Genomic DNA, 27897 nt, shown 5'->3' on the forward strand with positions numbered 1-27897 from the left:
TCACGGGTCTGTGCTGGGGACAGGATCGAGGGCTGTGCTGGGGACAGGATCGGGGGCTGTGCTGGGAATGGTGTCAGGGGTCTTTGCTGGGGCGGGGTCAAGGGTCTGTGATGGGGGTGGGGTCAAGAGGCTGTGCTGGGGGTGGGGTTGGGGCTGTGCTGGGGTCAGGAGGTTGTGCTGGGGACGGGGTCAGGAGGCTGTGCTGGTGGTGGGGTGGTGACTGATGTAACCCATATCCCTCCTGGCACTGGCTCTGATCCTCATTGGGAGGTGGAGAGGAATTTTCCAGCAAACATTTTTTTCCCTGAAGTGTGGCTTGGTTTTTCCTTTGTGTCCCTCAGGAGGTTTCACAGCTACTGGGGATGAGAGAGAATGGGAGGGGCTGATGTTCAATTTCTACATGACAGGCCTGATGGTCGCTTCCTGTCTATTGTTAGCTTAGTGAGTTTGAGTGGGTGCAATGAGGGGTAACTGGTTAAATCCAGCACTCTGGGAATATGTTTGTAGGAGGGTGAGCATTGGGTGAGCACCCAGGTATGAAATAGGTCCCAGACCTTCCACCATCCACACAGAGCCACAGACAATAACCAGCTGTGTCTCTGCTCCATTCAGAATTATAATTCTCAGTGTTCTCGATAACAAAAATAATACTAATTTCTTTGCACTTACAGAAAGGGTTAATTCCAACTGCGTACTTGGAGGTTTCGATCAGAGGCAAAGGCAACAAGGTAAGTCTGGCTCATTCCTGACTGACGTTGCATGATTGCCCTCTCTCCAATGGAATGAATCAAATTATTTAAAAGGTCGTCCCACAGGCTCAGGGAGCCAATGAGGTTCAGAGTCATAGAGTTACACAGCACAGAAACAGGACCTTCGGCCCATCGTGTCTGTGCTGGCCATCAAGCACCTAACTATTCTAATCCCATTTTCCAGCATTTCGCCCGTAGCCTTGTATGCTATAGTGTTTCAAGTGCTCATCTAAATATTTCTTAAATGTTGTGAGGGTTCCTGCCTCTATCACCTCTTCAGGCAGTGTGTTCCAGATTCCAACCACTCTCTGGGTGAAATTTTTTTCCCCTCAAATCCCCTCTAAACCTCCTGCCCCTTTCCTTAAATCTAAGCCCCCTGGTTATTGACCCATCTTCTAAGGGAAAAAGTTTCTTCCTATCTATCCTATCAATGCCCCTCATAATTTTGTATACCTCAATCATGTCCCCCCTCAGCCTTCTCTGCTCTAAGGAAAACAACCCTATCCTATCCAGTCTCTCTTCATAGCTGAAATGCTCCAGCCCAGGCAACATCCTTGTGAATCTCCTTTGCACCCTCTCCAGTGCAATCACATCCTTCCTATAGTGTGGCAACCAGAACTGTACACCGTACTCCAGCTGTGGCCTAACTAGCGTTTTATACAGCCCCATCATAACCTTCCTGCTCTTATATTCTATGCCTCGGCTAATAAAGATAAGTATCCCATATGCCTTCCTAACCACCTTATCTACCTGTGCTGCTGCCTTCAGTGATCTATGGACAAGTACACCAAGGTCCCTCAGACCCTCTGTACTTCCTAGGGTCCTACCATCCATTGTATATACCCTTGCCTTGTTAGTCCTCCCAAAATGCAACATCTCACTCTTCTCAGGATTAAATTCCATTTGCCACAGCTCTGCCCATCTTACCAGCCCATCTATATCGTCCTGTAATCTAAGGCTTTCCTCCTCACTATTTACGACATCACCAATTGTCGTGTCATCTGTGAACTTACTGATCATACCTCCTATATTCACATCTAAATCATTAATGTACACTATAAACAGCAAGGGTCCCAGCACTGATCCCTGTGGTACCCCACTGGTCACAGGCTTCCACTTGCAAAAACAACCCTTGAACATCACCCTCTGCCTCCTACCACTAAGCCAATTTTCGATCCAATTTGCCAAATTACCCTGGATCCCAGTGGCTCTTATCTTCTTCACCAATCTCCCATGCGGGACCTTATCAAAAGCCTTACTGAAGTCCATGTAGACTACATCAACTGCTTTACCCTCATCTACACATCCAGTTACCGCCTCGAAAAATTCAATCAAGTTTGTTAGACACGATCTCCCCAGACAAAGCCATGCTGACTATCCCTGATTAATTCCTGCCTCTCCAAGTGGAGATTAATCCTGTCCCTCAGAATTTTTTTCCAATAGTTTCCCTACCACTAATATTAGACTCACTGGCCTGTAATTACCTGGTTTATCCCTGCTACCTTTCTCGAATAATGGTACCACATTCTCTGTCCTCCAGTCCTCTGGTACCTCTCCTGTGGCCTGAAAGAATTTGAAAATTTGTGTTGGACAAACCAGATTCCGGATTCTGCAGTCAGCTGATCTGACTGAGAAATTGGTAATGAAACTTTATGCTCATTGGGAGAGACTGGGTGAGAGGGAGGTGGATAGGTCTGGGACTTACAATATGCAGTCAAACAAATTCAAGAATCTGCCTGAAGGTTATACCTAGAGTAGGATAGTAGAAATCACCTGAGGTTATATAGGTGGCCCTGTAACACACTACAGTCCTGAGCTGTACTCGCCCACCCTGTTAGCTAAAAAACACAGCACTGGGGAGGGTGCAGAGAGGAGCAACAAGATTGGAGAGTATGCAGAGAGGGGCAACAGGACTGGGAGGGTGCAGAGAGGGGCAACAGGACTGGGAGGGTGCAGAGAGGGGCAACAGGACTGGGAGGGTGCAGAGAGGGGCAACAGGACTGGGAGGGTGCAGAAAGGTGCAACGGGACTGGGGAGGGTGCAGAGAGGGGCAACAGGACAGGGGAGGTGCAGAGCGGGGCAACAAGATTGGAGAGGGAGCAGAGAGGGGCAACGGGACTTGGGAGGGTGCAGAGAGGGTCAACAGGACTGGGGAGGATGCAGAGAGGGGCAACAGGACAGGGGAGGGTGCAGAGAGGGGCAACAGGACTGGGAAGGGTGCAGAGAGGGGCAACAGGACTGGAGAGGGTGCAGAAAGGGGCAACAGGACTGGGAGGATGCAGAGAGGGGCCACAAGATTGGAAAGGATGCAGAGAGCGGCAACAAGACTGGGGAGGGTGCAGAATGGGGCAATAGGACTGGAGAGGGTGGAGAAAGGGGCAAAAGGACTGGGGAGGGTGCAGAGAGGGGCAACAGGACTGGGGAGGGTGCAGAAAAGGGCAACAGGACTGGAGAGGCTGCAGAGAGGGGCAATAGGACTGGGAGGATGCAGAAAGGGGCAATAGGACTGGAGAGGGTGCAGAAAGGGGCAACAGGACTGGGGAGGGTACTGAGAGGGGCAACATGACTGGGGAGGGTGCAGAGAGGGGCAACAGGACTGCGGAGGGTGCAGAGAGGGGCAACTGGACTGGGGTGGGTGCAGAGAGGGGCAACTAGATTGGAGAGGGTGCAGAGAGGGGCAACAGGACTGGAGAGGGTGCAGAAAGGGGCAATAGGACTGGGGAGCTTGCAGAGAGGGGCAATGGGACTGGGAAGGATGCAGAGAGGGGCAACAGGATTGGAGAGGGTGCAGAAAGGGGCAACGGGACTTGGGAGGGTGCAGAGAGGGACAAGTAGATTGGAGAGGGTGCGGAGAGGGGCAACAGGACTGGGGAGAGTGCAGAGAGGGGCAGTGGGACTGGGAAGGATGCAGAGAGCGGCAACAGGACTGCGGAGGGAGCAGAGAGGGGCAACAGGACTGGAGAGGGTGCAGAGAGGGACAAGTAGATTGGAGAGGGTGCAGAGAGGGGCAACAGGACTGGGGAGGGTGCAGAGAGGGGCAACAGGACTGGAGAGGGTGCAGAGAGGGGCCACAAGATTGGAAAGGATGCAGAGAGCGGCAACAGCACTGGGGAGGGTGCAGAGAGGGGCAACAGGATTGGAGAGGGTGCAGTGAGAGGCAACAGGACTGGGGAGGGTGCCGAGAGGGGCAATGGGACTGGAAAGGATGCAGAGAGCGGCAACAGGACTGGGGAGGGTGCAGAGAGGGGCCACAAGATTGGAAAGGATGCAGAGAGGGGCAACAGGACTGGGGAGGGTGCAGAAAGGGGCAATGGGACTGGGAAGTATGCAGAGAGGGGCAACAGGACAGGAGCGGGTGCAGAGAGGGGCATCGGGACTTGGGAGGGTGCAGAGAGGGGTAACAGGACTGGGGAGGGTGCAGAGAGGGGCATTGGGACTGGGAAGGATGCAGAGAGGGGCAACAGGACAGGAGAGGGTGCAGAGAGGGGCAACGGGACTTGGGAGGGTGCAGAAAGGGACAATGGGACTGGGAAGGATGCAGAGAGGGGCAACAGGACAGGAGAGGATGCAGAGAGGGGCAACGGGACTTGGGAGGGTGCAGAGAGGGGTAACAGGACTGGGGAGGGTGCAGCGAGGGGCATTGGGACTGGGAAGGATGCAGAGAGGGGCAACAGGACAGGAGAGGGTGCAGAGAGGGGCAACGGGACTTGGGAGGGTGCAGAAAGGGACAATGGGACTGGGAAGGATGCAGAGAGGGGCAACAGGACAGGAGAGGGTGCAGAGAGGGGCAACGGGACTTGGGAGGGTGCAGAGAGGGGTAACAGGACTGGGGAGGGTGCAGAGAGGGGCATTGGGACTGGGAAGGATGCAGAGAGGGGCAACAGGCCTGGAGAGGATGCAGAGACGGGCAACGGGACTGGGGAGGGTGCAAATAGGGGCAACAAGATTGGAGAGAGTGCAGAGAGGGGCAACAGGACTGGGGAGGGTGCAGAGAGGGGCAACAAGATTGGAGAGGGTGCAGAGAGGGGCAACAGGACTGGGGAGGGTGCAGAGAGGGGCAACAGGACTGGGGAGGGTGTAGAGCGGGGCAACAGGACTGGAGAGGGTGCAGAGAGGGGCAACAGGACTGGGGAGGGTGCAGAGAGGGGCAACAGGACTGGGAGGATGCAGAAAGGGGCAACAGGACTGGAGAAGGTGCAGAAAGGGGCAATAGGACTGGGGAGGGTGCAGAGAGGGGCAACAGGACTGGAGAGGGTGCAGAAAGGGGCAATAGGACTGGAGAGGGTGCAGAAAGGGGCAACAGGACTGGGGAGGGGACAGAGAGTGGCAATAAGATTGGGGAGGGTGCAGAGAGGGGCAACATGACCGGGGCGGGTGCAGAGAGGGGCAACAGGACTGGGGAGGGTGCAGAGAGGGGCAACAGGACTGCAGAGGGTGCAAAGAGGGGAAACTAGATTGGAGAGGGTGCAGAGAGGGGCAACAGGACTGGGAAGGGTGCAGAGAGGGGCAACAGGACTGGAGAGGGTGCAGAGAGGGGCAACTAGATTGGAGAGGGGCAACAGGACTGGAGAGGGTGCAGAAAGGGACAATAGGACTGGAGAGGGTACAGAAAGGGGCAACAGGACTGGAGAGGGTGCATAAAGGGGCAATAGGACTGGGGAGGGTGCAAAGAGGAGCCACAAGATTGTAAGGATGCAGAGAGCGGCAACAGGACTGGGGAGGGAGCATAAAGGGGCAATAGGACTGGAGAGGGTGCAGAGAGGGGCAACAAGATTGGAGAGGGTGCAGAGAGGGGCAACAGGACTGGGGAGGGTGCAAGAGAGGGGCAACAGGACTGGGGAGGGTGCAGAGAGGGGCCACAAGATTGGAAAGGATGCAGAGTGCGGCAACAAGACTGGGGAGGGTGCAGAAAGCGGCAATAGGACTGGAGAGGGTGCAGAAAGGGGCAACAGGACTGGGAGGATGCAGAGAGGGGCCACAAGATTGGAAAGGATGCAGAGAGCGGCAACAAGACTGGGGAGGGTGCAGAATGGGGCAATAGGACTGGAGAGGGTGGAGAAAGGGGCAAATGGACTGGGGAGGGTGCAGAGAGGGGCAACAGGACTGGGGAGGGTGCAGAAAAGGGCAACAGGACTGGAGAGGCTGCAGAGAGGGGCAATAGGACTGGGAGGATGCAGAAAGGGGCAATAGGACCTGAGAGGGTGCAGAAAGGGGCAACAGGACTGGGGAGGGTACTGAGAGGGGCAACATGACTGGGGAGGGTGCAGAGAGGGGCAACAGGACTGCGGAGGGTGCAGAGAGGGGCAACTGGACTGGAGAGGGTGCAGAGAGGGACAAGTAGATTGGAGAGGGTGCAGAGAGGGGCAACAAGACTGGGGTGGGTGCAGAGAGGGGCAACAGTACTGGAGAGGGTGCAGAGAGGGGCAACTAGATTGGAGAGGGTGCAGAGAGGGGCAACAGGACTGGAGAGGGTGCAGAAAGGGGCAATAGGACTGGGGAGCTTGCAGAGAGGGGCAATGGGACTGGGAAGGATGCAGAGAGGGGCAACAGGATTGGAGAGGGTGCAGAGAGGGGCAACAGGACTGGGGAGAGTGCAGAGAGGGGCAGTGGGACTGGGAAGGATGCAGAGAGCGGCAACAGGACTGCGGAGGGTGCAGAGAGGGGCAACAGGACTGGAGAGGGTGCAGAGAGGGACAAGTAGATTGGAGAGGGTGCAGAGAGGGGCAACAGGACTGGGGAGGGTGCAGAGAGGGGCAACAGGACTGGAGAGGGTGCAGAGAGGGGCCACAAGATAGGAAAGGATGCAGAGAGCGGCAACAGCACTGGGGAGGGTGCAGAGAGGGGCAACAGGATTGGAGAGGGTGCAGTGAGAGGCAACAGGACTGGGGAGGGTGCCGAGAGGGGCAATGGGACTGGGAAGGATGCAGAGAGCGGCAACAGGACTGGGGAGGGTGCAGAAAGGGGCAATGGGACTGGGAAGTATGCAGAGAGGGGCAACAGGACAGGAGCGGGTGCAGAGAGGGGCATCGGGACTTGGGAGGGTGCAGAGAGGGGTAACAGGACTGGGGAGGGTGCAGAGAGGGGCATTGGGACTGGGAAGGATGCATAGAGGGGCAACAGGACAGGAGAGGGTGCAGAGAGGGGCAACGGGACTTGGGAGGGTGCAGAAAGGGACAATGGGACTGGGAAGGATGCAGAGAGGGGCAACAGGACAGGAGAGGATGCAGAGAGGGGCAACGGGACTTGGGAGGGTGCAGAGAGGGGTAACAGGACTGGGGAGGGTGCAGCGAGGGGCATTGGGACTGGGAAGGATGCAGAGAGGGGCAACAGGACAGGAGAGGGTGCAGAGAGGGGCAACGGGACTTGGGAGGGTGCAGAAAGGGACAATGGGACTGGGAAGGATGCAGAGAGGGGCAACAGGACAGGAGAGGGTGCAGAGAGGGGCAACGGGACTTGGGAGGGTGCAGAGAGGGGTAACAGGACTGGGGAGGGTGCAGAGAGGGGCATTGGGACTGGGAAGGATGCAGAGAGGGGCAACAGGCCTGGAGAGGGTGCAGAGACGGGCAACGGGACTGGGGAGGGTGCAAATAGGGGCAACAAGATTGGAGAGAGTGCAGAGAGGGGCAACAGGACTGGGGAGGGTGCAGAGAGGGGCAACAAGATTGGAGAGGGTGCAGAGAGGGGCAACAGGACTGGGGAGGGTGCAGAGAGGGGCAACAGGACTGGGGAGGGTGTAGAGCGGGGCAACAGGACTGGAGAGGGTGCAGAGAGGGGCAACAGGACAGGGGAGGGTGCAGAAAGGGGCAACTAGATTGGAGAGGGTGCAGAGAGGGGCAACAAGATTGGAGAGGGTGCAGAGAGGGGCAGCGGGACTGGGGAGTGTGCAGAGAGGGGCAACGGGACTGGGGAGGGTGCAGAGAGGGGCAACGGGATTGGGGAGTGTGCAAAGAGGGGCAACAGGACTGGAGAGGGTGCAGAGAGGGGCAACGGGACTTGGGAGGGTGCAGAGAGGGGTAACAGGACTGGGGAGCGTGCAGAGAGGGGCATTGGGACTGGGAAGGATGCAGAGAGGGGCAACAGGACAGGAGAGGGTGCAGAGACGGGCAACGGGACTGGGAGGATGCAGAAAGGGGCAATAGGACTGGACAGTGTGCAACTAGGGGCAACAAGATTGGAGAGAGTGCAGAGAGGGGCAACAGGACTGGGGAGGGTGCAGAGAGGGGCAACAAGATTGGAGAGGGTGCAGAGAGGGGCAACAGGACTGGGGAGGGTGCAGAGCGGGTCAACAGGACTGGGGAGGGTGCAGAGCGGGGCAACAGGACTGGAGAGGGTGCAGAGAGGGGCAACAGGACAGGGGAGGGTGCAGAAAGGGGCAACTAGATTGGAGAGGGTGCAGAGAGGGGCAACAAGATTCGAGAGGGTGCAGAGAGGGGCAGCGGGACTGGGGAGGGTGCATAGAGGGGCAATGGGACTGGGGAGTGTGCAAAGAGGGGCAACAGGACTGGGAGGGTGCAGAGAGGGGCAACAGGATTGGAGAGGGTGCAGAGAGGGGCAATGGGACTGGGAAGGATGCAGAGAGGGGCAACAGGACTGGAGAGGGCGCAGAGAGGGGCAACGGGACTTGGGAGGGTGCAGAGAGGAGCAACAGGACTGGGGAGAGTGCAGAGAGGGGCAATGGGACTGGGAAGGATGCAGAGAGCGGCACCAGAACTGGAGAGGGTGCAGAGAGGGGCAAGGTGAATGGGAGCATGCAGAAAGGGGCAATAGGACTGGAGAGGGTGCAGAATGGGGCAACAAGATTGGAGAGGGTCCAGAGAGGGGCAACAGGACTGGGGAGGGTGCAGAGAGGGGCAACAGGACTGGGGAGGGTGCAGAGAGGGGCAACAGGACTGGAGAGGGTGCAGAGAGGGGCCACAAGATTGGAAAGGATGCAGACAGCGGCAACAGGACTGGAGAGGGTGCAGAGAGGGGCAACAGGACAGGGGAGGGTGCAGAAAGGGGCAACTAGATTGGAGAGGGTGCAGAGAGGGGCAACAAGATTGGAGAGGGTGCAGAGAGGGGCAGCGGGACTGGGGAGGGTGCATAGAGGGGCAATGGGACTGGGAAGTATGCAGAGAGGGGCAACAGGACAGGAGAGGATGCAGAGAGGGGCAACGGGACTTGGGAGGGTGCAGAGAGGGGTAACAGGACTGGGGAGGGTGCAGCGAGGGGCATTGGGACTGGGAAGGATGCAGAGAGGGGCAACAGGACAGGAGAGGGTGCAGAGAGGGGCAACGGGACTTGGGAGGGTGCAGAAAGGGACAATGGGACTGGGAAGGATGCAGAGAGGGGCAACAGGACAGGAGAGGGTGCAGAGAGGGGCAACGGGACTTGGGAGGGTGCAGAGAGGGGTAACAGGACTGGGGAGGGTGCAGAGAGGGGCATTGGGACTGGGAAGGATGCAGAGAGGGGCAACAGGCCTGGAGAGGGTGCAGAGACGGGCAACGGGACTGGGGAGGGTGCAAATAGGGGCAACAAGATTGGAGAGAGTGCAGAGAGGGGCAACAGGACTGGGGAGGGTGCAGAGAGGGGCAACAAGATTGGAGAGGGTGCAGAGAGGGGCAACAGGACTGGGGAGGGTGCAGAGAGGGGCAACAGGACTGGGGAGGGTGTAGAGCGGGGCAACAGGACTGGAGAGGGTGCAGAGAGGGGCAACAGGACAGGGGAGGGTGCAGAAAGGGGCAACTAGATTGGAGAGGGTGCAGAGAGGGGCAACAAGATTGGAGAGGGTGCAGAGAGGGGCAGCGGGACTGGGGAGTGTGCAGAGAGGGGCAGCGGGACGGGGGAGTGTGCAGAGAGGGGCAACGGGACTGGGGAGGGTGCAGAGAGGGGCAACGGGATTGGGGAGTGTGCAAAGAGGGGCAACAGGACTGGAGAGGGTGCAGAGAGGGGCAACGGGACTTGGGAGGGTGCAGAGAGGGGTAACAGGACTGGGGAGGGTGCAGAGAGGGGCATTGGGACTGGGAAGGATGCAGAGAGGGGCAACAGGACAGGAGAGGGTGCAGAGACGGGCAACGGGACTGGGAGGATGCAGAAAGAGGCAATAGGACTGGACAGTGTGCAACTAGGGGCAACAAGATTGGAGAGAGTGCAGAGAGGGGCAACAGGACTGGGGAGGGTGCAGAGAGGGGCAACAAGATTGGAGAGGGTGCAGAGAGGGGCAACAGGACTGGGGAGGGTGCAGAGCGGGTCAACAGGACTGGGGAGGGTGCAGAGCGGGGCAACAGGACTGGAGAGGGTGCAGAGAGGGGCAACAGGACAGGGGAGGGTGCAGAAAGGGGCAACTAGATTGGAGAGGGTGCAGAGAGGGGCAACAAGATTCGAGAGGGTGCAGAGAGGGGCAGCGGGACTGGGGAGGGTGCATAGAGGGGCAATGGGACTGGGGAGTGTGCAAAGAGGGGCAACAGGACTGGGAGGGTGCAGAGAGGGGCAACAGGATTGGAGAGGGTGCAGAGAGGGGCAATGGGACTGGGAAGGATGCAGAGAGGGGCAACAGGACTGGAGAGGGCGCGGAGAGGGGCAACGGGACTTGGGAGGGTGCAGAGAGGAGCAACAGGACTGGGGAGAGTGCAGAGAGGGGCAATGGGACTGGGAAGGATGCAGAGAGCGGCACCAGAACTGGAGAGGGTGCAGAGAGGGGCAAGGTGAATGGGAGCATGCAGAAAGGGGCAATAGGACTGGAGAGGGTGCAGAATGGGGCAACAAGATTGGAGAGGGTCCAGAGAGGGGCAACAGGACTGGGGAGGGTGCAGAGAGGGGCAACAGGACTGGGGAGGGTGCAGAGAGGGGCAACAGGACTGGAGAGGGTGCAGAGAGGGGCCACAAGATTGGAAAGGATGCAGACAGCGGCAACAGGACTGGAGAGGGTGCAGAGAGGGGCAACAGGACAGGGGAGGGTGCAGAAAGGGGCAACTAGATTGGAGAGGGTGCAGAGAGGGGCAACAAGATTGGAGAGGGTGCAGAGAGGGGCAGCGGGACTGGGGAGGGTGCATAGAGGGGCAATGGGACTGGGGAGTGTGCAAAGAGGGGCAACAGGACTGGGAGGGTGCAGAGAGGGGCAACAGGATTGGAGAGGGTGCAGAGAGCGGCAACAGGACTGGGGAGGGTGCAGAGAGGGGCAATGGGACTGGGAGGGATGCAGAGAGGGGCAACAGGATTGGAGAGGGTGCAGAGAGCGGCAACAGGACTGGGGAGGGTGCAGAGAGGGGCCACAAGATTGGAAAGGATGCAGAGAGGGGCAACAGGACTGGGGAGGGTGCAGAAAGTGGCAATGGGACTGGGAAGTATGCAGAGAGGGGCAACAGGACAGGAGCGGGTGCAGAGAGGGGCAACGGGACTTGGGAGGGTGCAGAGAGGGGTAACAGGACTGGGGAGGGTGCAGAGAGGGGCATTGGGACTGGGAAGGATGCAGAGAGGGGCAACAGGACAGGAGAGGGTGCAGAGAGGGGCAACGGGACTTGGGAGGGTGCAGAAAGGGACAATGGGACTGGGAAGGATGCAGAGAGGGGCAACAGGACAGGAGAGGGTGCAGAGAGGGGCAACGGGAATTGGGAGGGTGCAGAGAGGGGTAACAGGACTGGGGAGGATGCAGAGAGGGGCAACAGGACAGGAGAGGGTGCAGAGACGGGCAACGGGACTGGGAGGATGCAGAAAGGGGCAATAGGACTGGACAGTGTGCAACTAGGGGCAACAAGATTGGAGAGAGTGCAGAGAGGGGCAACAGGACTGGGGAGGGTGCAGAGAGGGGCAACAAGATTGGAGAGGGTGCAGAGAGGGGCAACAGGACTGGGGAGGGTGCAGAGCGGGTCAACAGGACTGGGGAGGGTGCAGAGCGGGGCAACAGGACTGGAGAGGGTGCAGAGAGGGGCAACAGGACAGGGAAGGGTGCAGAAAGGGGCAACTAGATTGGAGAGGGTGCAGAGAGGGGCAACAAGATTCGAGAGGGTGCAGAGAGGGGCAGCGGGACTGGGGAGGGTGCATAGAGGGGCAATGGGACTGGGGAGTGTGCAAAGAGGGGCAACAGGACTGGGAGGGTGCAGAGAGGGGCAACAGGATTGGAGAGGGTGCAGAGAGGGGCAATGGGACTGGGAAGGATGCAGAGAGGGGCAACAGGACTGGAGAGGGCGCAGAGAGGGGCAACGGGACTTGGGAGGGTGCAGAGAGGAGCAACAGGACTGGGGAGAGTGCAGAGAGGGGCAATGGGACTGGGAAGGATGCAGAGAGCGGCACCAGAACTGGAGAGGGTGCAGAGAGGGGCAAGGTGAATGGGAGCATGCAGAAAGGGGCAATAGGACTGGAGAGGGTGCAGAATGGGGCAACAAGATTGGAGAGGGTCCAGAGAGGGGCAACAGGACTGGGGAGGGTGCAGAGAGGGGCAACAGGACTGGGGAGGGTGCAGAGAGGGGCAACAGGACTGGAGAGGGTGCAGAGAGGGGCCACAAGATTGGAAAGGATGCAGACAGCGGCAACAGGACTGGAGAGGGTGCAGAGAGGGGCAACAGGACAGGGGAGGGTGCAGAAAGGGGCAACTAGATTGGAGAGGGTGCAGAGAGGGGCAACAAGATTGGAGAGGGTGCAGAGAGGGGCAGCGGGACTGGGGAGGGTGCATAGAGGGGCAATGGGACTGGGGAGGGTGCAAAGAGGGGCAACAGGACTGGGAGGGTGCAGAGAGGGGCAACAGGATTGGAGAGGGTGCAGAGAGCGGCAACAGGACTGGGGAGGGTGCAGAGAGGGGCAATGGGACTGGGAGGGATGCAGAGAGGGGCAACAGGATTGGAGAGGGTGCAGAGAGCGGCAACAGGACTGGGGAGGGTGCAGAGAGGGGCCACAAGATTGGAAAGGATGCAGAGAGGGGCAACAGGACTGGGGAGGGTGCAGAAAGTGGCAATGGGACTGGGAAGTATGCAGAGAGGGGCAACAGGACAGGAGCGGGTGCAGAGAGGGGCAACGGGACTTGGGAGGGTGCAGAGAGGGGTAACAGGACTGGGGAGGGTGCAGAGAGGGGCATTGGGACTGGGAAGGATGCAGAGAGGGGCAACAGGACAGGAGAGGGTGCAGAGAGGGGCAACGGGACTTGGGAGGGTGCAGAAAGGGACAATGGGACTGGGAAGGATGCAGAGAGGGGCAACAGGACAGGAGAGGGTGCAGAGAGGGGCAACGGGACTTGGGAGGGTGCAGAGAGGGGTAACAGGACTGGGGAGGGCGCAGAGAGGGGCATTGGGACTGGGAAGGATGCAGAGAGGGGCAACAGGACTGGAGAGGGTGCAGGGACGGGCAACGGGACTGGGAGGATGCAGAGAGGGGCAACAAGATTGGAGAGGGTGCAGAGAGGGGCAACAGGACTGGGGAGGGTGCAGAGAGGGGCAACAAGATTGGAGAGGGTGCAGAGAGGGGCAACAGGACTGGGGAGGGTGCAGAGAGGGGCAACAGGACTGGGGAGGGTGCAGAGCGGGGCAACAGGACTGGAGAGGGTGCAGAGAGGGGCAACAGGACAGGGGAGGGGGCAGAAAGGGGCAACTAGATTGGAGAGGGTGCACAGAGGGGCAACAAGATTGGAGAGGGTGCAGAGAGGGGCAGCGGGACTGGGGAGGGTGCAGAGAGGGGCAGCGGGACTGGGGAGGGTGCAGAGAGGGGCAACAGGACAGGAGAGGGTGCAGAGACGGGCAACGGGACTGGGAGGATGCAGAAAGGGGCAATAGGACTGGACAGTGTGCAACTAGGGGCAACAAGATTGGAGAGAGTGCAGAGAGGGGCAACAGGACTGGGGAGGGTGCAGAGAGGGGCAACAAGATTGGAGAGGGTGCAGAGAGGGGCAACAGGACTGGGGAGGGTGCAGAGCGGGTCAACAGGACTGGGGAGGGTGCAGAGCGGGGCAACAGGACTGGAGAGGGTGCAGAGAGGGGCAACAGGACAGGGGAGGGTGCAGAAAGGGGCAACTAGATTGGAGAGGGTGCAGAGAGGGGCAACAAGATTCGAGAGGGTGCAGAGAGGGGCAGCGGGACTGGGGAGGGTGCATAGAGGGGCAATGGGACTGGGGAGTGTGCAAAGAGGGGCAACAGGACTGGGAGGGTGCAGAGAGGGGCAACAGGATTGGAGAGGGTGCAGAGAGGGGCAATGGGACTGGGAAGGATGCAGAGAGGGGCAACAGGACTGGAGAGGGTGCAGAGAGGGGCAACGGGACTTGGGAGGGTGCAGAGAGGAGCAACAGGACTGGGGAGAGTGCAGAGAGGGGCAATGGGACTGGGAAGGATGCAGAGAGCGGCACCAGAACTGGAGAGGGTGCAGAGAGGGGCAAGGTGAATGGGAGCATGCAGAAAGGGGCAATAGGACTGGAGAGGGTGCAGAATGGGGCAACAAGATTGGAGAGGGTCCAGAGAGGGGCAACAGGACTGGGGAGGGTGCAGAGAGGGGCAACAGGACTGGGGAGGGTGCAGAGAGGGGCAACAGGACTGGAGAGGGTGCAGAGAGGGGCCACAAGATTGGAAAGGAATCAGACAGCGGCAACAGGACTGGAGAGGGTGCAGAGAGGGGCAACAGGACAGGGGAGGGTGCAGAAAGGGGCAACTAGATTGGAGAGGGTGCAGAGAGGGGCAACAAGATTGGAGAGGGTGCAGAGAGGGGCAGCGGGACTGGGGAGGGTGCATAGAGGGGCAATGGGACTGGGGAGTGTGCAAAGAGGGGCAACAGGACTGGGAGGGTGCAGAGAGGGGCAACAGGATTGGAGAGGGTGCAGAGAGCGGCAACAGGACTGGGGAGGGTGCAGAGAGGGGCAATGGGACTGGGAGGGATGCAGAGAGGGGCAACAGGATTGGAGAGGGTGCAGAGAGCGGCAACAGGACTGGGGAGGGTGCAGAGAGGGGCCACAAGATTGGAAAGGATGCAGAGAGGGGCAACAGGACTGGGGAGGGTGCAGAAAGTGGCAATGGGACTGGGAAGTATGCAGAGAGGGGCAACAGGACAGGAGCGGGTGCAGAGAGGGGCAACGGGACTTGGGAGGGTGCAGAGAGGGGTAACAGGACTGGGGAGGGTGCAGAGAGGGGCATTGGGACTGGGAAGGATGCAGAGAGGGGCAACAGGACAGGAGAGGGTGCAGAGAGGGGCAACGGGACTTGGGAGGGTGCAGAAAGGGACAATGGGACTGGGAAGGATGCAGAGAGGGGCAACAGGACAGGAGAGGGTGCAGAGAGGGGCAATGGGACTTGGGAGGGTGCAGAGAGGGGTAACAGGACTGGGGAGGGCGCAGAGAGGTGCATTGGGACTGGGAAGGATGCAGAGAGGGGCAACAGGACTGGAGAGGGTGCAGAGACGGGCAACGGGACTGGGAGGATGCAGAGAGGGGCAACAAGATTGGAGAGGGTGCAGAGAGGGGCAACAGGACTGGGGAGGGTGCAGAGAGGGGCAACAAGATTGGAGAGGGTGCAGAGAGGGGCAACAGGACTGGGGAGGGTGCAGAGAGGGGCAACAGGACTGGGGAGGGTGCAGAGCGGGGCAACAGGACTGGAGAGGGTGCAGAGAGGGGCAACAGGACAGGGGAGGGGGCAGAAAGGGGCAACTAGATTGGAGAGGGTGCACAGAGGGGCAACAAGATTGGAGAGGGTGCAGAGAGGGGCAGCGGGACTGGGGAGGGTGCAGAGAGGGGCAGCGGGACTGGGGAGGGTGCAGAGAGGGGCAACGGGACTGGGGAGTGTGCAAAGAGGGGCAACAGGACTGGAGAGGGTGCAGAGAGGGGCAACGGGACTTGGGAGGGTGCAGAGAGGGGTAACAGGACTGGGGAGGGTGCAGAGAGGGGTAACAGGACTGGGGAGGGTGCAGAGAGGGGCATTGGGACTGGGAAGGATGCAGAGAGGGGCAACAGGACTGGAGAGGGTGCAGAGACGGGCAATGGGACTGGGAGGATGCAGAAAGGGGCAATAGGACTGGAGAGTGTGCAAATCGGGGCTACAAGATTGGAGAGAGTGCAGAGAGGGGCAACAGGACTGGGGAGGGTGCAGAGAGGGGCAACAAGATTGGAGAGGGTGCAGAGAGGGGCAACAGGACTGGGGAGGGTGCAGAGCGGGGCAACAGGACTGGGGAGGGTGCAGAGCGGGGCAACAGGACTGGGGAGGGTGCAGAGAGGGGCAACAGGACAGGGGAGGGTGCAGAAAGGGGCAACTAGATTGGAGAGGATGCAGAGAGGGGCAACAGGACTGGAGAGGGCGCAGAGAGGGGCAACGGGACTTGGGAGGGTGCAGAGAGGAGCAACAGGACTGGGGAGAGTGCAGAGAGGGGCAATGGGACTGGGAAGGATGCAGAGAGCGGCACCAGAACTGGAGAGGGTGCAGAGAGGGGCAAGGGGAATGGAAGCATGCAGAAAGGGGCAATAGGACTGGAGAGGGTGCAGAATGGGGCAACAAGATTGGAGAGGGTCCAGAGAGGGGCAACAGGACTGGGGAGGGTTCAGAGAGCGGCAAGAAGATTGGAGAGGGTGCAGAAAGGGGGAACAGGACTGGGGAGGGTGCAGAGAGGGGCAACAAGATTGGAGAGGGTGCAGAGAGGGGCCACAAGATTGGAAAGGATGCAGACAGCGGCAACAGGACTGGGGAGGGTGCAGAGAGGGGCAACAGGACAGGGGAGGGTGCAGAGAGGGGCAACATGACTGGAGAGGGTGCAGAGAGGGGCCACAAGATTGGAAAGGATGCAGAGAGCGGCAACAGCACTGGGGAGGGTGCAGAGATGGGCAACAGGTCAGGGGAGGGTGCAGAGAGGGGCAAAGGGACTGGGAAGGATGCAGAGAGGGGCAACAGGATTGGAGAGGGTGCAGAGAGCGGCAACCGGACTGGGGAGGGTGCAGAGAGGGGCAATGGGACTGGGAAGGATGCAGAGAGCGGCACCAGAACTGGAGAGGGTGCAGAGAGGGGCAAGGGGAATGGGAGCATGCAGAAAGGGGCAATAGGACTGGAGAGGGTGCAGAATGGGGCAACAAGATTGGAGAGGGTCCAGAGAGGGGCAACAGGACTGGGGAGGGTTCAGAGAGCGGCAAGAAGATTGGAGAGGGTGCAGAAAGGGGGAACAGGACTGGGGAGGGTGCAGAGAGGGGCAACAAGATTGGAGAGGGTGCAGAGAGGGGCAACAGGATTGGGGAGGGTGCAGAGAGGGGCAACAGGACTGGGGAGGGTGCAGAGAGGGGCCACAAGATTGGAAAGGATGCAGACAGCGGCAACAGGACTGGGGAGGGTGCAGAGAGGGGCAACAGGACAGGGGAGGGTGCAGAGATGGGCAACAAGATTGTAGAGGGTCCAGAGAGGGGCAACAGGACTGGGGAGGGTTCAGAGAGCGGCAAGAAGATTGGAGAGGGTGCAGAAAGGGGGAACAGGACTGGGGTGGGTGCAGAGAGGGGCAACAAGATTGGAGAGGGTGCAGAGAGGGGCAACAGGATTGGGGAGGGTGCAGAGAGGGGCAACAGGACAGGGGAGGGTGCAGAGATGGGCAACAGGACTGGAGAGGGTGCAGAGAGGGGCCACAAGATTGGAAAGGATGCAGACAGCGGCAACAGGACTGGGGAGGGTGCAGAGAGGGGCAACAGGACAGGGGAGGGTGCAGTGATGGGCAACAAGACTGGAGAGGGTGCAGAGAGGGGCCACAAGATTGGAAAGGATGCAGAGAGCGGCAACAGCACTGGGGAGGGTGCAGAGAGGGGCAACAGGTCAGGGGAGGGTGCAGAGAGGGGCAAAGGGACTGGGAAGGATGCAGAGAGGGGCAACAGGATTGGAGAGGGTGCAGAGAGCGGCAACAGGACTGGGGAGGGTGCAGAGAGGGGCAATGGGACTGGGAAGGATGCAGAGAGGGGCAACAGGACTGGGGAGGGTTCAGAGAGCGGCAAGAAGATTGGAGAGGGTGCAGAAAGGGGGAACAGGACTGGGGAGGGTGCAGAGAGGGGCAACAAGATTGGAGAGGGTGCAGAGAGGGGCCACAAGATTGGAAAGGATGCAGACAGCGGCAACAGGACTGGGGAGGGTGCAGAGAGGGGCAACAGGACAGGGGAGGGTGCAGAGAGGGGCAACATGACTGGAGAGGGTGCAGAGAGGGGCCACAAGATTGGAAAGGATGCAGAGAGCGGCAACAGCACTGGGGAGGGTGCAGAGATGGGCAACAGGTCAGGGGAGGGTGCAGAGAGGGGCAAAGGGACTGGGAAGGATGCAGAGAGGGGCAACAGGATTGGAGAGGGTGCAGAGAGCGGCAACCGGACTGGGGAGGGTGCAGAGAGGGGCAATGGGACTGGGAAGGATGCAGAGAGCGGCACCAGAACTGGAGAGGGTGCAGAGAGGGGCAAGGGGAATGGGAGCATGCAGAAAGGGGCAATAGGACTGGAGAGGGTGCAGAATGGGGCAACAAGATTGGAGAGGGTCCAGAGAGGGGCAACAGGACTGGGGAGGGTTCAGAGAGCGGCAAGAAGATTGGAGAGGGTGCAGAAAGGGGGAACAGGACTGGGGAGGGTGCAGAGAGGGGCAACAAGATTGGAGAGGGTGCAGAGAGGGGCAACAGGATTGGGGAGGGTGCAGAGAGGGGCAACAGGACTGGGGAGGGTGCAGAGAGGGGCAACAGGACTGGAGAGGGTGCAGAGAGGGGCCACAAGATTGGAAAGGATGCAGACAGCGGCAACAGGACTGGGGAGGGTGCAGAGAGGGGCAACAGGACAGGGGAGGGTGCAGAGATGGGCAACAGGACTGGAGAGGGTGCAGAGAGGGGCCACAAGATTGGAAAGGATGCAGAGAGCGGCAACAGCACTGGGGAGGGTGCAGAGAGGGGCAACAGGTCAGGGGAGGGTGCAGAGAGGGGCAAAGGGACTGGGAAGGATGCAGAGAGGGGCAACAGGATTGGAGAGGGTGCAGAGAGCGGCAACAGGACTGGGGAGGGTGCAGAGAGGGGCAATGGGACTGGGAAGGATGCAGAGAGGGGCAACAGGATTGGAGAGGGTGCAGAGAGCGGCAACAGGACTGGGGAGGGTGCAGAGAGGGGCAATGGGACTGGGAAGGATGCAGAGAGGGGCAACAGGATTGGAGAGGGTGCAGAGAGCGGCAACAGGACTGGGGAGGGTGCAGAGAGGGGCCACAAGATTGGAAAGGATGCAGAGAGGGGCAACAGGACTGGGGAGGGTGCAGAGAGGGGCAGCAGGACAGGGGAGGGTGCAGAGAGTGGCAACGGGACTGGGGAGGATGCAGAGAGGGGCAATGGGACTGGGGAGTGTGCAGAGAGGTACAACAGGACTGGGAGGGTGCAGAGAGGGGCAACTAGATTGGAGAGGGTGCAGAGAGGGGCAACAAGATTGGAGAGCGTGCAAAGAGCGGCCACAGGACTGGGGAGGGTGCAGAGAAGGGCAACGGGACTAGGGAGGCTGCAGAGAGGGGCAACTAGATTGGAGAGGGTGCAGAGAGGGGCAAGAAGACTGGAGAGGGTGCAGAGAGCGGCAACAGGACTGGGGAGGGTGCAGAGAGGGGCAACAGGACTGGAGAGTGTGCAGAGAGGGGCAACAGGACTGGGGAGTGTGCAGAGAGTGGCAATGGGACTGTGGAGGGTGCAGAGAGGGGCAACAGGACTGGGGAGAGTGCAGAGAGGGGCAACAGGACTGGGGAGAGTGCAGAGAGGGGCAACAGGACTGGGGAGTGTGCAGAGACGGGCAGTAGGACTGGGGAATGTGCAGAGAGGGGCAACAGGACTGGGGAGAGTGCAGAGAGGGGCAACAGGACTGGGGAGTGTGCAGAGACGGGCAGTAGGACTGGGGAATGTGCAGAGAGGTGCAATGGGACTGGGGAGTGTGCAGAGAGGGGCAACAGGACTGGGGAGAGTGCAGAGAGGGGCAACAGGACTGGGGAGGGTGCAGAGAGGGGCCACAAGATTGGAAAGGATGCAGACAGCGGCAACAGGACTGGGGAGGGTGCAGAGAGGGGCAACAGGACAGGGGAGGGTGCAGAGATGGGCAACAAGATTGTAGAGGGTCCAGAGAGGGGCAACAGGACTGGGGAGGGTTCAGAGAGCGGCAAGAAGATTGGAGAGGGTGCAGAAAGGGGGAACAGGACTGGGGAGGGTGCAGAGAGGGGCAACAAGATTGGAGAGGGTGCAGAGAGGGGCAACAGGATTGGGGAGGGTGCAGAGAGGGGCAACAGGACAGGGGAGGGTGCAGAGATGGGCAACAGGACTGGAGAGGGTGCAGAGAGGGGCCACAAGATTGGAAAGGATGCAGACAGCGGCAACAGGACTGGGGAGGGTGCAGAGAGGGGCAACAGGACAGGGGAGGGTGCAGAGATGGGCAACAAGACTGGAGAGGGTGCAGAGAGGGGCCACAAGATTGGAAAGGATGCAGAGAGCGGCAACAGCACTGGGGAGGGTGCAGAGAGGGGCAACAGGTCAGGGGAGGGTGCAGAGAGGGGCAAAGGGACTGGGAAGGATGCAGAGAGGGGCAACAGGATTGGAGAGGGTGCAGAGAGCGGCAACAGGACTGGGGAGGGTGCAGAGAGGGGCAATGGGACTGGGAAGGATGCAGAGAGGGGCAACAGGACTGGGGAGGGTTCAGAGAGCGGCAAGAAGATTGGAGAGGGTGCAGAAAGGGGGAACAGGACTGGGGAGGGTGCAGAGAGGGGCAACAAGATTGGAGAGGGTGCAGAGAGGGGCCACAAGATTGGAAAGGATGCAGACAGCGGCAACAGGACTGGGGAGGGTGCAGAGAGGGGCAACAGGACAGGGGAGGGTGCAGAGAGGGGCAACATGACTGGAGAGGGTGCAGAGAGGGGCCACAAGATTGGAAAGGATGCAGAGAGCGGCAACAGCACTGGGGAGGGTGCAGAGATGGGCAACAGGTCAGGGGAGGGTGCAGAGAGGGGCAAAGGGACTGGGAAGGATGCAGAGAGGGGCAACAGGATTGGAGAGGGTGCAGAGAGCGGCAACCGGACTGGGGAGGGTGCAGAGAGGGGCAATGGGACTGGGAAGGATGCAGAGAGCGGCACCAGAACTGGAGAGGGTGCAGAGAGGGGCAAGGGGAATGGGAGCATGCAGAAAGGGGCAATAGGACTGGAGAGGGTGCAGAATGGGGCAACAAGATTGGAGAGGGTCCAGAGAGGGGCAACAGGACTGGGGAGGGTTCAGAGAGCGGCAAGAAGATTGGAGAGGGTGCAGAAAGGGGGAACAGGACTGGGGAGGGTGCAGAGAGGGGCAACAAGATTGGAGAGGGTGCAGAGAGGGGCAACAGGACAGGGGAGGGTGCAGAAAGGGGCAACTAGATTGGAGAGGATGCAGAGAGGGGCAACAGGACTGGAGAGGGCGCAGAGAGGGGCAACGGGACTTGGGAGGGTGCAGAGAGGAGCAACAGGACTGGGGAGAGTGCAGAGAGGGGCAATGGGACTGGGAAGGATGCAGAGAGCGGCACCAGAACTGGAGAGGGTGCAGAGAGGGGCAAGGGGAATGGAAGCATGCAGAAAGGGGCAATAGGACTGGAGAGGGTGCAGAATGGGGCAACAAGATTGGAGAGGGTCCAGAGAGGGGCAACAGGACTGGGGAGGGTTCAGAGAGCGGCAAGAAGATTGGAGAGGGTGCAGAAAGGGGGAACAGGACTGGGGAGGGTGCAGAGAGGGGCAACAAGATTGGAGAGGGTGCAGAGAGGGGCCACAAGATTGGAAAGGATGCAGACAGCGGCAACAGGACTGGGGAGGGTGCAGAGAGGGGCAACAGGACAGGGGAGGGTGCAGAGAGGGGCAACATGACTGGAGAGGGTGCAGAGAGGGGCCACAAGATTGGAAAGGATGCAGAGAGCGGCAACAGCACTGGGGAGGGTGCAGAGATGGGCAACAGGTCAGGGGAGGGTGCAGAGAGGGGCAAAGGGACTGGGAAGGATGCAGAGAGGGGCAACAGGATTGGAGAGGGTGCAGAGAGCGGCAACCGGACTGGGGAGGGTGCAGAGAGGGGCAATGGGACTGGGAAGGATGCAGAGAGCGGCACCAGAACTGGAGAGGGTGCAGAGAGGGGCAAGGGGAATGGGAGCATGCAGAAAGGGGCAATAGGACTGGAGAGGGTGCAGAATGGGGCAACAAGATTGGAGAGGGTCCAGAGAGGGGCAACAGGACTGGGGAGGGTTCAGAGAGCGGCAAGAAGATTGGAGAGGGTGCAGAAAGGGGGAACAGGACTGGGGAGGGTGCAGAGAGGGGCAACAAGATTGGAGAGGGTGCAGAGAGGGGCAACAGGATTGGGGAGGGTGCAGAGAGGGGCAACAGGACTGGGGAGGGTGCAGAGAGGGGCCACAAGATTGGAAAGGATGCAGACAGCGGCAACAGGACTGGGGAGGGTGCAGAGAGGGGCAACAGGACAGGGGAGGGTGCAGAGATGGGCAACAAGATTGTAGAGGGTCCAGAGAGGGGCAACAGGACTGGGGAGGGTTCAGAGAGCGGCAAGAAGATTGGAGAGGGTGCAGAAAGGGGGAACAGGACTGGGGTGGGTGCAGAGAGGGGCAACAAGATTGGAGAGGGTGCAGAGAGGGGCAACAGGATTGGGGAGGGTGCAGAGAGGGGCAACAGGACAGGGGAGGGTGCAGAGATGGGCAACAGGACTGGAGAGGGTGCAGAGAGGGGCCACAAGATTGGAAAGGATGCAGACAGCGGCAACAGGACTGGGGAGGGTGCAGAGAGGGGCAACAGGACAGGGGAGGGTGCAGTGATGGGCAACAAGACTGGAGAGGGTGCAGAGAGGGGCCACAAGATTGGAAAGGATGCAGAGAGCGGCAACAGCACTGGGGAGGGTGCAGAGAGGGGCAACAGGTCAGGGGAGGGTGCAGAGAGGGGCAAAGGGACTGGGAAGGATGCAGAGAGGGGCAACAGGATTGGAGAGGGTGCAGAGAGCGGCAACAGGACTGGGGAGGGTGCAGAGAGGGGCAATGGGACTGGGAAGGATGCAGAGAGGGGCAACAGGACTGGGGAGGGTTCAGAGAGCGGCAAGAAGATTGGAGAGGGTGCAGAAAGGGGGAACAGGACTGGGGAGGGTGCAGAGAGGGGCAACAAGATTGGAGAGGGTGCAGAGAGGGGCCACAAGATTGGAAAGGATGCAGACAGCGGCAACAGGACTGGGGAGGGTGCAGAGAGGGGCAACAGGACAGGGGAGGGTGCAGAGAGGGGCAACATGACTGGAGAGGGTGCAGAGAGGGGCCACAAGATTGGAAAGGATGCAGAGAGCGGCAACAGCACTGGGGAGGGTGCAGAGATGGGCAACAGGTCAGGGGAGGGTGCAGAGAGGGGCAAAGGGACTGGGAAGGATGCAGAGAGGGGCAACAGGATTGGAGAGGGTGCAGAGAGCGGCAACCGGACTGGGGAGGGTGCAGAGAGGGGCAATGGGACTGGGAAGGATGCAGAGAGCGGCACCAGAACTGGAGAGGGTGCAGAGAGGGGCAAGGGGAATGGGAGCATGCAGAAAGGGGCAATAGGACTGGAGAGGGTGCAGAATGGGGCAACAAGATTGGAGAGGGTCCAGAGAGGGGCAACAGGACTGGGGAGGGTTCAGAGAGCGGCAAGAAGATTGGAGAGGGTGCAGAAAGGGGGAACAGGACTGGGGAGGGTGCAGAGAGGGGCAACAAGATTGGAGAGGGTGCAGAGAGGGGCAACAGGATTGGGGAGGGTGCAGAGAGGGGCAACAGGACTGGGGAGGGTGCAGAGAGGGGCAACAGGACTGGAGAGGGTGCAGAGAGGGGCCACAAGATTGGAAAGGATGCAGACAGCGGCAACAGGACTGGGGAGGGTGCAGAGAGGGGCAACAGGACAGGGGAGGGTGCAGAGATGGGCAACAGGACTGGAGAGGGTGCAGAGAGGGGCCACAAGATTGGAAAGGATGCAGAGAGCGGCAACAGCACTGGGGAGGGTGCAGAGAGGGGCAACAGGTCAGGGGAGGGTGCAGAGAGGGGCAAAGGGACTGGGAAGGATGCAGAGAGGGGCAACAGGATTGGAGAGGGTGCAGAGAGCGGCAACAGGACTGGGGAGGGTGCAGAGAGGGGCAATGGGACTGGGAAGGATGCAGAGAGGGGCAACAGGATTGGAGAGGGTGCAGAGAGCGGCAACAGGACTGGGGAGGGTGCAGAGAGGGGCAATGGGACTGGGAAGGATGCAGAGAGGGGCAACAGGATTGGAGAGGGTGCAGAGAGCGGCAACAGGACTGGGGAGGGTGCAGAGAGGGGCCACAAGATTGGAAAGGATGCAGAGAGGGGCAACAGGACTGGGGAGGGTGCAGAGAGGGGCAGCAGGACAGGGGAGGGTGCAGAGAGTGGCAACGGGACTGGGGAGGATGCAGAGAGGGGCAATGGGACTGGGGAGTGTGCAGAGAGGTACAACAGGACTGGGAGGGTGCAGAGAGGGGCAACTAGATTGGAGAGGGTGCAGAGAGGGGCAACAAGATTGGAGAGCGTGCAAAGAGCGGCCACAGGACTGGGGAGGGTGCAGAGAAGGGCAACGGGACTAGGGAGGCTGCAGAGAGGGGCAACTAGATTGGAGAGGGTGCAGAGAGGGGCAAGAAGACTGGAGAGGGTGCAGAGAGCGGCAACAGGACTGGGGAGGGTGCAGAGAGGGGCAACAGGACTGGAGAGTGTGCAGAGAGGGGCAACAGGACTGGGGAGTGTGCAGAGAGTGGCAATGGGACTGTGGAGGGTGCAGAGAGGGGCAACAGGACTGGGGAGAGTGCAGAGAGGGGCAACAGGACTGGGGAGAGTGCAGAGAGGGGCAACAGGACTGGGGAGTGTGCAGAGACGGGCAGTAGGACTGGGGAATGTGCAGAGAGGGGCAACAGGACTGGGGAGAGTGCAGAGAGGGGCAACAGGACTGGGGAGTGTGCAGAGACGGGCAGTAGGACTGGGGAATGTGCAGAGAGGTGCAATGGGACTGGGGAGTGTGCAGAGAGGGGCAACAGGACTGGGGAGAGTGCAGAGAGGGGCAACAGGACTGGGGAGGGTGCAGAGAGGGGCCACAAGATTGGAAAGGATGCAGACAGCGGCAACAGGACTGGGGAGGGTGCAGAGAGGGGCAACAGGACAGGGGAGGGTGCAGAGATGGGCAACAAGATTGTAGAGGGTCCAGAGAGGGGCAACAGGACTGGGGAGGGTTCAGAGAGCGGCAAGAAGATTGGAGAGGGTGCAGAAAGGGGGAACAGGACTGGGGAGGGTGCAGAGAGGGGCAACAAGATTGGAGAGGGTGCAGAGAGGGGCAACAGGATTGGGGAGGGTGCAGAGAGGGGCAACAGGACAGGGGAGGGTGCAGAGATGGGCAACAGGACTGGAGAGGGTGCAGAGAGGGGCCACAAGATTGGAAAGGATGCAGACAGCGGCAACAGGACTGGGGAGGGTGCAGAGAGGGGCAACAGGACAGGGGAGGGTGCAGAGATGGGCAACAAGACTGGAGAGGGTGCAGAGAGGGGGCCACAAGATTGGAAAGGATGCAGAGAGCGGCAACAGCACTGGGGAGGGTGCAGAGAGGGGCAACAGGTCAGGGGAGGGTGCAGAGAGGGGCAAAGGGACTGGGAAGGATGCAGAGAGGGGCAACAGGATTGGAGAGGGTGCAGAGAGCGGCAACAGGACTGGGGAGGGTGCAGAGAGGGGCAATGGGACTGGGAAGGATGCAGAGAGGGGCAACAGGACTGGGGAGGGTTCAGAGAGCGGCAAGAAGATTGGAGAGGGTGCAGAAAGGGGGAACAGGACTGGGGAGGGTGCAGAGAGGGGCAACAAGATTGGAGAGGGTGCAGAGAGGGGCCACAAGATTGGAAAGGATGCAGACAGCGGCAACAGGACTGGGGAGGGTGCAGAGAGGGGCAACAGGACAGGGGAGGGTGCAGAGAGGGGCAACATGACTGGAGAGGGTGCAGAGAGGGGCCACAAGATTGGAAAGGATGCAGAGAGCGGCAACAGCACTGGGAGGGTGCAGAGATGGGCAACAGGTCAGGGGAGGGTGCAGAGAGGGGCAAAGGGACTGGGAAGGATGCAGAGAGGGGCAACAGGATTGGAGAGGGTGCAGAGAGCGGCAACCGGACTGGGGAGGGTGCAGAGAGGGGCAATGGGACTGGAAGGATGCAGAGAGCGGCACCAGAACTGGAGAGGGTGCAGAGAGGGGCAAGGGGAATGGGAGCATGCAGAAAGGGGCAATAGGACTGGAGAGGGTGCAGAATGGGGCAACAAGATTGGAGAGGGTCCAGAGAGGGGCAACAGGACTGGGGAGGGTTCAGAGAGCGGCAAGAAGATTGGAGAGGGTGCAGAAAGGGGGAACAGGACTGGGGAGGGTGCAGAGAGGGGCAACAAGATTGGAGAGGGTGCAGAGAGGGGCAACAGGATTGGGGAGGGTGCAGAGAGGGGCAACAGGACTGGGGAGGGTGCAGAGAGGGGCAACAGGACTGGAGAGGGTGCAGAGAGGGGCCACAAGATTGGAAAGGATGCAGACAGCGGCAACAGGACTGGGGAGGGTGCAGAGAGGGGCAACAGGACAGGGGAGGGTGCAGAGATGGGCAACAGGACTGGAGAGGGTGCAGAGAGGGGCCACAAGATTGGAAAGGATGCAGAGAGCGGCAACAGCACTGGGGAGGGTGCAGAGAGGGGCAACAGGTCAGGGGAGGGTGCAGAGAGGGGCAAAGGGACTGGGAAGGATGCAGAGAGGGGCAACAGGATTGGAGAGGGGTGCAGAGAGCGGCAACAGGACTGGGGAGGTGCAGAGAGGGGCAATGGGACTGGAAGGATGCAGAGAGGGGCAACAGGATTGGAGAGGGTGCAGAGAGCGGCAACAGGACTGGGGAGGGTGCAGAGAGGGGCAATGGGACTGGGAAGGATGCAGAGAGGGGCAACAGGATTGGAGAGGGTGCAGAGAGCGGCAACAGGACTGGGGAGGGTGCAGAGAGGGGCCACAAGATTGGAAAGGATGCAGAGAGGGGCAACAGGACTGGGGAGGGTGCAGAGAGGGGCAGCAGGACAGGGGAGGGTGCAGAGAGTGGCAACGGGACTGGGAGGATGCAGAGAGGGGCAATGGGACTGGGGAGTGTGCAGAGAGGTACAACAGGACTGGGAGGGTGCAGAGAGGGGCAACTAGATTGGAGAGGGTGCAGAGAGGGGCAACAAGATTGGAGAGCGTGCAAAGAGCGGCCACAGGACTGGGGAGGGTGCAGAGAAGGGCAACGGGACTAGGGAGGCTGCAGAGAGGGGCAACTAGATTGGAGAGGGTGCAGAGAGGGGCAAGAAGACTGGAGAGGGTGCAGAGAGCGGCAACAGGACTGGGGAGGGTGCAGAGAGGGGCAACAGGACTGGAGAGTGTGCAGAGAGGGGCAACAGGACTGGGGAGTGTGCAGAGAGTGGCAATGGGACTGTGGAGGGTGCAGAGAGGGGCAACAGGACTGGGGAGAGTGCAGAGAGGGGCAACAGGACTGGGGAGAGTGCAGAGAGGGGCAACAGGACTGGGGAGTGTGCAGAGACGGGCAGTAGGACTGGGGAATGTGCAGAGAGGGGCAACAGGACTGGGAGAGTGCAGAGAGGGGCAACAGGACTGGGGAGTGTGCAGAGACGGGCAGTAGGACTGGGGAATGTGCAGAGAGGTGCAATGGGACTGGGGAGTGTGCAGAGAGGGGCAACAGGACTGGGGAGAGTGCAGAGAGGGGCAACAGGACTGGGGAGTGTGCAGAGACGGGCAGTAGGACTGGGGAATGTGCAGAGAGGTGCAATGGGACTGGGGAGTGTGCAGAGAGGGGCAACAGGACTGGGGAGGGGTGCAGCGATGGGCAACAGGACTGGGAGGGTGCAGGGAGGGCCATTGGGACTGGAGAGTGTGCAGAGAGGTACAACAGGACTGGGAGGGTGCAGAGAGGGGCAACTAGATTGGAGAGCATGCAAAGAGCGGCCACAGGACTGGGGAAAGTGCAGGGAGGGCCATTGGGACTGGGGAGTGTGCAGAGAGGGGCAACAGGACTGGAGAGTGTGCAGAGAGGGGCAACAGGACTGGAGAGTGTGGCAGAGAGGGGCAACAAGATTGGAGAGCATGCAAAGAGCGGCCACAGGACTGGGGAAAGTGCAGGGAGGGCCATTGGGACTGGGGAGTGTGCAGAGAGGGGCAACAGGACTGGGGTGGGTGCAGAGAGGGGCAATGGG

At 60.2% G+C, this 27897-nt stretch overlaps 1 protein-coding gene across 1 annotated transcript in view; it reads left to right on the plus strand.

The window, feature by feature from the left end:
- LOC137347527 (neutrophil cytosol factor 2-like) overlaps positions 1-27897 on the plus strand; it is a 165672-nt gene that overhangs the window by 101873 nt on the left and 35902 nt on the right. Inside the window, exon 8 of the mRNA XM_068011981.1 lies at positions 672-728. Within this exon, the coding sequence (XP_067868082.1) occupies positions 672-728 (57 nt within the window). The remainder of the gene's footprint in view (positions 1-671; positions 729-27897) is intronic.

Source organism: Heterodontus francisci, chromosome 32, assembly GCF_036365525.1.
Source record: "Heterodontus francisci isolate sHetFra1 chromosome 32, sHetFra1.hap1, whole genome shotgun sequence".
Classification (NCBI taxonomy): Eukaryota; Metazoa; Chordata; class Chondrichthyes; order Heterodontiformes; family Heterodontidae; genus Heterodontus; species Heterodontus francisci.